The sequence below is a fragment of the Pipra filicauda genome, unplaced genomic scaffold (assembly GCF_003945595.2).
Source record: "Pipra filicauda isolate LSUMZ 115617 unplaced genomic scaffold, ASM394559v2 scaffold86_size2582843_pilon, whole genome shotgun sequence".
NCBI classification, from domain to species: domain Eukaryota; kingdom Metazoa; phylum Chordata; class Aves; order Passeriformes; family Pipridae; genus Pipra; species Pipra filicauda.
In genome coordinates, this window is record NW_024105053.1 from 1,271,723 (window position 1) to 1,282,029 (window position 10,307).

Below are 10,307 nucleotides of genomic sequence, written 5' to 3' on the forward strand. Positions count from 1 at the left end.
AGTAAAGGGAGAGGGGAGGAACCTGCTGGTGGGAGAGCTGTTGCAGTCTGGTCAAAGTGGTGATTGGAGTCCAGTATAGGGTGATCCAAGTCTGTTTGAGAGCGATGAGCCACAGTCCTTCTCTGGATCCCACAGAGTGGTTCCAAATGTTCCAAGACTCCAAGATTATATATCCTGCAGTTCAGGCAGGAATGCTCAGCACTTCCCTCAGGGCGGGGAGTTCCACAAAGGGTGTGAGGACAGGAGCATCCTCCTATCTCACAGGCCTCTTAACACCTAGTTTGTAGCCTGAGGAGTCAGGCTCTATGGGCAGAGGGTGTAAATGGTTCATTGATAACAGTTTCTGGGAAATGGCATGGAAGGCTATAGAATACACAGTTTTGGGTTACACCCATACCCTGATGAACTGGTCTCAGTTGTCCTAACTAGGACAGGGCCATTCACTGAAGAGTTGGACTTGAAGATCCCAGGTCCCTTCTAACTCAAAATATTCTTTGATTCTGCGAATCTGAACACATTTGTGGCTGTTTACAAACCTCTGGCTGCCCTGACTGGGTCTTATTGATGAGTTTAACACAATCACCGTTTTTCAGTCTATTATTTTTAAAAGCCTGCTTGCATGCTGATCTGTCCAGATTCACAGTGTTGGCCCTCCTTGTACATTTTCCAACAGCCTGAAATGCTCAGACAGTTGGTAATGGGGCCTCCTACCAGCAGCTGGAGATTGGAAACAGCCACATCTCAGTGACATCATCTCCTGCAAGAAGTTCAGGGCTGAAGCCGTCTCCTGCGTCCCAGCGGGTGGCCGTCTGCTCCTGCCTGCCTGGGTGTGCTAGTGTTAACCCTGCCCAGGGCAGATGCTGCACATGGTATCCTGCACCCAGTGACCCTCAGGAAACAGGCATCAAAACACCAATATACCTGTATGGGAAGCTGTTGCTCCACTGTGGTCACCCTTCTTGGGATTAGCCAAAATCATCCCTAGTGATGGCTGGGCTCAGACCCACGGGACTCTTGTTGCATTCCCTGTCATAAAGTAGCAACAGTCCCACACCCACTGCACATTCAGAAGCTCTGTCTAAAAATGTTTGGACATTTGCAAAAGCAAAAATGCATTTGCTTCTCTTTAAACACTTTGCTGCCCGCCAGGAGATGTCCCCCTAAAGAAAAGTCTGGGGAGCAAGGGGGATTAAGCTGCATTTTCCAGGCTAAAAGGAAAAAAACCTCAAAACATTCCTGAGAGATTAACCTGGCATTCCTTCCCCTCCAAGCCTCCCTCACAGCTAGAAAACTGTGGGGAGTGACAACTACAAGCACAAAGGTCTTCGCTGTCCCATTCCTAGAAACAGCTCCTCTAGATTCTTGCTATTCAAAGCGCAGCTCTCAAAAGAACAGCACTGCATTCAGCAGTTGGTGAGGCCACATCTGGGTGTGAGCACAGCTGGACAGACATTGCAGAGCCAGGTGCAGACATGCCTGTACAGGTGTCTCAAAGCTGGGTGTCTTCTGGAAGGTCACAGTGGTGAGGGCAGCGTGCTCCCTGGCAGTGCTCCTCCTTGCCTTGTCCCCTCCCGCAGCAGCCCGTGTGCGGAGGGTTTGGGAGCAGGCGGTGGGAGTGAGACTGGCCCGGAGTCCTGTGCTGCCTGAGGGTGGCTGTCTGCTATCCACAGCGTTTCTAAAATTCCTGCCTTTGCTGCCACATGAAGAAATCATCACCATCCGGTGGCCCGGACTAGCGAGGGACAGCAGTTTCCTCTGCAGATGCTTTGGCTGATGTGTCTCTGGCACCATGTTGCCTTGCAAATATCTGTATAATTAAAGCCTCTGGCACTATGTTGCCTTGCAAATATCTGCATAATTAAAGCCGTATGGGATCGCCGGGTCTGGGTTACAGCAGAGAAGAGGAGCTCTGTGCAGCCTGTGCCTCTCAAGGAGCCTTTCTGGGAGCCTTGGTCAGCTCTGGAGAGTGACTGCTCTCAAGGGACACCCACCCCAGTCCTGTGTGCAAGTAGCAGCCTGGGTATACCCCAGCTCCTCTGGAACCTGTCTCATACCCTTATTTTATGAGGAGAGTGAAGATCTCCAACAAGTTTGTTGCCCAGAAAAATGGGATTCATTACCCAGTGTGCAACACACCAGTAATTACACACTCAAGAGAGACATTGATTAATTATTCCAGCTCCACACACCTGGGTGCTCAGTGGTATTCCACAAATCAAGCACACTGACTATCAAAACTTTTTCGTATTTATACATTCTTGTGTTAAGAAAAATCCCCAGTCTGACCATTCACAAGAGTCTCTGGCAGTCACACTCCCAACACCAGGGACTCACTGCTGGGATCAAAGCCCCTTCACCACAGGTGGCTCCAGTGACCAGAGAGGTTCCTGCTGGACTCTCTTACACACCCCACTCAGACCAGGTTTCCTTACCAGTTAGACCCCAGGTTTCCCATGTCTCGCATGTCTCATTCATAAAGCAATTTATTCACAGTGCAGTAACACTGAAACAGCTCAAGCTGGTGCCCCCAAGGAGGGACCTCAAACAAAGGACCTCTGGGCTTTTATACCCTTTGGTCCTTCCTCCCAAGTTGGCTCCTGCCCCCACGCTCTGTGTTCATCCACCTGGACAGTGTCACCCATCACCACTCTTCATCTCCCACGCAGAGCTCAATCTGTATCTCAAACTACAGCTTGCAAAGAGAGCTACCTGGACCAGACGTATTCCTAAGCATTAGCAAACAGGCATTAATGTTCATTGGCTACAAGTTACATAGTTCTCTTATTAATTACTATTCTATCTTCTATCGACTGATCATTCTCTCAGTTCTTATGCTGGACATCACTCAGAGTTTGTTAGCTGCTGTCTGTTTCAGGGAGTTAATCTCCTTTCTTGTTGATTAGGTTTAAAAGTATACAAACTGCAACCTCTCTGCAGTTACTTCATGACTGGGTGGAGCAGCTTCTTGCCTTCCTTAGTGCTGCAAACCCATTGCTACAGTCCACTGGCATTTATGGGGGAAGATCCACACATATGTACAGATGGACCCGTTACCTAAGGCCTCCAGCTTTCTGTTCACTTGCTCTTTTTTGGTCAACCCCAGAGTCCCATCTGAGCTGGAAGGGTGGGAGGCTGCTTAATCCTCCATGAAATTTTTAATCCACACCCAAACACACACCACCACCCCTACACCCCAACCCACTACCCCACCTCAAATACTGATGCAATGGGATTGAAATTTCCATCATCTCTCTGCCCAGATTTTCAACAGTTTAACAAAAGGGGAGCTTCTCCTGGGCAGTTTAGCTCTTTCTAGACTTCCTTTGAATGCAGTTCTCCAAGATACTTGCATACATTGACATTCACAGCTGTGGTGGATATTCAAGCCCACTTCTCACTCCAGTGAGTTTGCTAACTCCACAAAGAGATCAGAGCTGTGTGGGCACCTGGTTACATTTCCCTCCAACACCCACGCCCTTGAAGAGCCCCCACAATTAATTAGCAATGCTGATGCACTGTCCTGTTCCTCGTTAGAGCCCAGCTAAAGACTGAAGCAGAGTAGAAAGAGGCTGAATACATTGTTGTCGCTTTCATTTATACCTAAGCAGTCCTGGCCCCCCTCAAAGACAGATTCACATCAAAATGAGCTGCTGTCTCAACAGGAAGGCATCAAGTGTCTATTCTGTAATAGCTCCATTTTAAAAATAATTCTGTATTTGTTTAGTGTTCTATCAGCAAAAGTACTGTTTAGCGCTGCTATAATTACTTACACAGTTTCTACATATTTATTTTGGTAAGACTCACCTGCTGCATTCTTAGGGGTTTACAAGCTGCTACAAAATGAACTTAAAAACAGACATCTAGAGGAAACAGCATGTGGTTTATTTCAGCTTTTCCAGCTGCTCCACTAACCAACTAAAGACCCGTCTAGTCAAGTATATAAGAATATTATTTCCTTTGAAAAAGAGGTATAGAACTCAATATATTTTGAGGAATTTCATGCTCAACAGTCTTTACAGACCCAAATGGCTGTAGAAAGCCAAGGAGACACAAGAACTCAGTGTGCTGGGAGGCAGGAGATAACATTAGCACTGGCATTGTTGGTGTTTTGTTGCATAAAGACTGTCAGGACCAGGAGCCAAAGGCATTATTTTGAATTCTGGTATCTTTGCAGTCTGGGGGGACCCAAGGCTCTGTAGTTGTGTTCCCGTAGGATCAAAGAAATGCCTTCTTGAAGACCTGAGGTCAGTTCTTACTCTAAAAAGCATGAATCAAAATAATTTGTTTTATGGCTCCTTAATCTGGGATGCCCACAGCCCCAGTGCTGCCCAGCAGCTCCTACCACAGCTAAATTGAACCTGGGTAGGAGATGCTGGTTACAGTTCCTACCCCAGGAACTCTGATATTATTAAACGAAAAAACATGAAATAAACATTTCCTCTGCTGCAGGTTTCCTGTAGGGGAAGAGACTTGTCAAACAGCAGAGAGAAAAAGTACTAAACTAACCCGAGTTCTGGATCTCATGCAAAGTGTGGCAGGAACTTAAATCTAATGGCACAGTGGAGGTCTGCAGAATGTAACTTACAAGGTCAAAAGGATGTGTTACTGTGTTTGAGGGTAGAGATGTAAAAGAATCCATTGCAGATGGATCCTAATTCCACTTGTTGCCATACAGCACTGAGGCTGTAGCTCAGAATTCCCATGTTTTTGTTCCCCTAGAACCATATCCATGAAAGCACAAGGTGTACAGGCATCTCCCTACCTACATGAGTCTAGGACCAGACTCAGCCCACTTGGGGCACAGACATTAAGTCCTGCACAAACCATGCATGTCTGTAATACCTAACATTTATGAAATGCAACAGTTACTTTCTGGTATTTTGTGGTGTTCTAACTTCTTAGAACTTTACTTCCATGATCACTGCTGGTAGGTTATATAAGAAATCATTAAAAGTACTATTTTAAGAATAACACAGTACATCTGTAGGCAATCATATAAAAATACAAATTTTAAGCCACGGCAACGTCTTTGAACACAATACAAGGAACTTGGATACTCTGAAATAAATCACACTAAGAAAGTGGTGTGTTCTGCTTCATTTTTATCCTGTCACCCAGAGATTATGTAAATCAGTCTTAACACTCGGTAGTCAAGGATGACATTAATAATTCCCAATGAGAGCATACCTTTTCTTTCACTGAAGAAATGGAAACAGTAAGCCAAAAGGAAGTTCACCTACACTGAATACTTTAGTTTGGAAAAAAAACCAAAACAACAAAACCAAAATAAGAGTAACTTAGAATATTATTAGGTATCTTTATCAGCCCTGTAGTTCAAAAATTTGTAATTGTTTTTCAAATGTAAAATTTGTTGCAATAAACGGACGATTTGCATGGAAGACAACAAAACTGAGCTGCTAACAATGTGCACTCTGAAAGTATACTCTTGCTGACATAAGGAAGATGTGAAAACCGGCAAACAGAAGTATTTTAAACTTAAAATAATCCCAAAGGACTTGGATTCTGTTGGATTGTGGAGCAATCCACCTGGTAAGGATTCTGTTGGATTGTGGAGCAATCCACCTGGTAACACACAAATGTACTGTTTCCCATAACTGCAAAGCAGGACCTCATCTGACAAACAACAAACCTGGACCACAGTCTAAACTCCAGTTTACGAGTGCTTCCTGTTGCTGAAAAAGGCTACTGAGAAGATAAACAAATTTCATAAATCATTTTAAATATGAAAATTTTCTCTCTTCTTATGGTTTTTAACAGCACTAGTAGAGAGTAGCAGGGTAGGAACAGGGTCATGTACATACAGAAACATTTCAGCAGCAGCATTCTTGCAGATGTGTAATAAATTACTGATCCAATAAACAGTGATGTCGCCAGAACAGTTGTGAGTAATGAGTAAGTAAATCCTGGCTTCTGTATCAATTTACCAATTCAACACCAGTACTGCAGACAAAATGGTAAATTAGTATCGATGAAATTCCAAGGAATTGAGTTATATTAAGAATTAATCAAGATGAGGAGAAGCCTAGTGGCTTCACTGACAAAACATGTCAGCATTTGCCAGAAAGAAGCCACCTGCTGCTATTAAGAAATCAGCTTGCAAATGTTATCCTCTTTCGAGACAAATTTGGTTTTAAGTCACTGAAAGTTAACTGGCTAATATACAGCTAGTATTCAGATTTTCCCTTGTGAAACTGCTTACTACAAGCCAAAGACAAAAAACAAAACAGAAACAAAAATTCTTGGAGAACATTGTAAAAAGCAGCAAACACTACTTTAACATCTGTGCTGCAACCAGTTTCTACAGGAGATCAACTCCACTTTTTGCTTTTTCGGAGTAAGTTTTTTTGAATCAAGCTAAGAAATGGAAGGGAAGAAAATTAAAGTCCTCAGATTTCTTATTCCAGAGTTAAAAAAAAAAAAAAGGACAATATTAAGTCTATCAATCTTTACAGCTTTCATTTAATTAGTAAAAAAAATATCATATTTTATATAATAAAAAATATATTACAGATGCCAGCACATACATCTACAGTTCTGCTTCAGTAATATTCTCATCAGGGCAACAATAGTATTCCACAAAACAGATCTGTCCATCTTCATTCCTGATCATATACTGAAGTGAAAGAAATCCTTGAGCATCTGTTCGAATGGACACTTTACAAGATAAAGCCAGTGCCTTTGTAGATGGTTTAAGCAAAGAAATCTTGTACCTACAGGAAAAAAAAAAGTAATCTGAAAAAAATACATTGTGCAAAGAGGAGCTGAAACATTACTCTCAAACAATGCCACAGAACAAATAAAAAACAATTAGCAATATACCTATTTGGTCTTTACTTGGTAACAACATCAGACTGATATTGTTAACACTTAGCTTTTGATTACAGACACAGATTTTTATCAGATAGGAAATATTTTTCCCCCCGTACTAGTGAAATAAATGTTACAGTAATGCAAGAACAGTTTTTAAACTTCTCATCAAGAATGCATGACCTGGCACAGAGGGCATGGATGACAGACTTCCTAACCTGTTTGTCTGAGTCTGGTTACAGTGGAATGCTTCCATCAAATCAGAGTCCCTAGGATAGTCCAGATGTGCACTTCCAGCATTTCCAAAAGTGGATAACCTGGAAGACAAAAAGCACCATCTCGAAATACGTGCTCACAGCTCTCTAAAAACTTATCAGAATGAGTCACTGTGCATATTCCAATGGCTCTCTCACAACACATAGCTGTCTGTTTCCCCTTAATTAAAAATGCTAACCTGTCCAAACCAGTGTCACATTTACCAGGTTGAGAACTGTTTACTACGTTAATTAGATTACATACTGTGATTTGCTATATTCATTAAAATTCTTCCTGAAATGAAGCAGTACCCTTCCCTCTGCCCTGAGAACTTCCAGTTCTCACCAACGGAGGCCAAGCATGAACATTTGAGTTGAAAGCAGAGTTTCCAGTACCTGAAGTAGGGTTTATCTGGAGACATGGTAATCTGCAGAACTTCACTGGTCATATCCAGTTCAGCAAATGCCTCTCGTAGCCCCTCTGACTGCAGGATGATTTTATTAACCACCTTTGTACTGCAGAAATCAAAATCTAACAACTCCTCAGGTTCTTGAGTGTTAATTTTGCACACTGTCACTACTCCCCCTTCTTCCAAGAACAGCATCAGGGGATAACCATAACCACGATAACACATCCTAAGGGCCGTTGATGTTCCTGAAAAAGAGAATGAAATACACATTCTGCAGAGAGCAAACCTAGTACATTTGATCACTTTAGAAAATTCACATGCTACTCGCACAAGAGGCACAGATCAATTTGATTCAGTGTGTTTGGTCCAGCCTCCAATACGTACATTACATTACTTAGTGCAGCCTCCTAGACGCAGTCTGAAGTGTTATGCAGCAAAACGAAATGATTTGTGTGTAGACAGTTCAAATCCAAACCACTTAATCTACCAAGCAGGTTAATGTTACCTATATATGCTACAATTAGTTCAGAGGAATTGGAAAATCCTTTATGGTCCTGAGGCTCTGTGGCTCACATCATGCTGTTCTACTACTGTTGTAATTTGTGCAACCCAAACCGAAGTTAATGCAGCTTAGCTTGCATTGCAGTCACACCCTTCTTTTGCAACACAATCACCCCCTGAACATCTGGTTTCCCAAAATCACTTGATTCAGGTCTTTAGGTCATTCACAACCAAAACGGCAGAGAAATGTGGAGTTCAATATACAGCTGCAACAGTAGAACTGCCCAAGGAGCTGCCACGGTATCACTCCACTCCACCTGAGTACACAGTGCATCCTGCAACACCCACACAGCCTTGCAAGTATTCACAGGAAATATACCGCACCTGGCAAAGAGCTGGTTCCAAAAATGGTTAGGCAGTCAAGAAGAACAGACAAATTGATCCGAAACATCACTGATTCCTCCTGAACAGCAAATTCCTGAAAAATTTCTGCCTGTAAGTTAAAGAGATGAAAAATGGGATGTCTCTGTAATTATTTTACAGTTTGCACTTATTTCCTTAAATTCAGAGGTTTCACTTTCAGAAATCAGCGCCACTCAAAGTGATTTCTAGATGCAACACAGTATCGATTATAGTAAAAGGGGTCTTCATCCCCAAAACTAGCAAAATACAATCAGGTCACAGTCAAAACAAGGTAGCATAGCATAAGCATGAAAACCTAAACACTTGACTTTTATGTTTTAAAAATGAGACACAAACGTTAAAGCCTAAAGCTGCCTACTTCTGGAGCTGGAAACATTCATGGAACTGTACAATGCGTTACCCTTCTCCAGAAACAATACTTACTTTTCTTCGCTCAAAGCATGAACAAACATTTCAAATAATAAAAGAATGTAAGAACAGAATCGAACACTGAGTTCACCACACTGAAATATGTGCTGAATCCTGCCTTTGACTAGCCTGATGGGGGTAAACTGTTCTACACATTCCCATTTGCCACTGGCACTCACTGCTTTGTAGCACCTGCAGAAACAGAAATATCTCAAAAACAAAGCCAGGTGACGTGAGCTGGTTTTGGGAAAGCAGTACGTATTTTATTTGCCATCCAGAGGGCAAACCCCATCCTGTGGCACACTGAGAACAGCACAACCATCTCAGCCCGGCTGGTAACTTCAGACGAGTACCTGTGAATCTCTGCTCTCTTTCGTAGCTGACATAAATCCCACCTTTTGGCTTTGGGATGAGACATAATAAAACCACTTAAAGATGGATAATCTGAGAACTTGCTCGCGCATCCAAGCACAGCATGGCCAGAAGAAGCCACGGGCCTGGCAGGTGCCAACAGATTAAAAAAGAGTGCCAGCCTAGCACGCTGGCAGGTGTGCAGGAACACACCAGGCACAAGGGTTGGCCTTTCGGCAGCACAGACACCACACGGCAGCCTCACTGCGACCAAAGTCTCCCCTTCTCTGCGGGTATACACAGAATCACAGGGTTCTTAGGGTTGGAAGGGATCGCTGGATCTCAGCGACCTCGGTCAAGGCACGGTCACCTACTGCAGGTGATACAGGAACACATCCAGGGGGGTTTTGAATACCTCCAAAGAGGGAGACTCCACGATCCCCCTGTGCAACTGTTCCAGTGCCTCGCCACCCTCAACGTAAAGAAGTTCTTCCCCATGTTGAGGTGGAACTTCTTGTGTTTTAGTTTATGGCCATTGCTCCTTGTCCTGTTGCTGGGCACCACTGGAAAGAGTCTGTCACCGCCCTCCTGGCACCTGCTTTTGAGATATTTATACGCATTAATGAAATCCCTTCTCAGTTTTCTCTTCCCTAAACAGGCCCAGCTCCCGCAGTCTCTCCTCATAAGAGAGATGCTCCAGACCCTTAATTATCTTTATGGGCTCCGCTGGACTCTCTCCAGTGGTTCCTTGTCCTTCTTGTGCTGAGGAGCCCAGAACCGGACACACGGCGGTAACCGGGAGCTTTCTAAGGTCTCCCACAGCGGTGCCCTCCGCCTCGCCGATGTCCCACCTGGATGAAGGCGTTGGCCTGGATGCACTTGGCATCCTCCACGGTCACGCGCAGCCCGCTGGCCGTGGCGAAGCACGTGGCGTGGTCCTGGAAGTGCACGGCCCGCAGGAGGCTGGAGAGGTGCCGCGCGTTGTCCAGGCTGGCGGACAGCACGTAGGGCTCGCCGCTGGCAGGCGGCGGCGCCGAGAACGGCATGTCTGGATGCCGGGAGAGGAGGGACGGGAGCGGGGCGGGACGGAAGGGGCGGCGCAGGAAGCGGGAGCGGAGGAAGTTGCGAGCGC

At 44.4% G+C, this 10,307-nt stretch overlaps 1 protein-coding gene across 1 annotated transcript; it reads right to left on the minus strand.

The window, feature by feature from the left end:
- Positions 1 to 4,994: 4,994 nt before the first annotated feature.
- On the minus strand, positions 4,995 to 10,237 carry RAD1 (RAD1 checkpoint DNA exonuclease). The gene is made up of 5 exons (XM_027745682.2): positions 10,027 to 10,237; positions 8,378 to 8,486; positions 7,479 to 7,737; positions 7,047 to 7,145; positions 4,995 to 6,731 (listed from the first exon to the last, which is right to left on the minus strand). Exons 1-5 carry the CDS (start codon positions 10,219 to 10,221, stop codon positions 6,548 to 6,550), a joined length of 846 nt encoding a protein of 281 aa, XP_027601483.1. The 5' UTR covers positions 10,222 to 10,237; the 3' UTR covers positions 4,995 to 6,547.
- Positions 10,238 to 10,307: the final 70 nt, after the last annotated feature.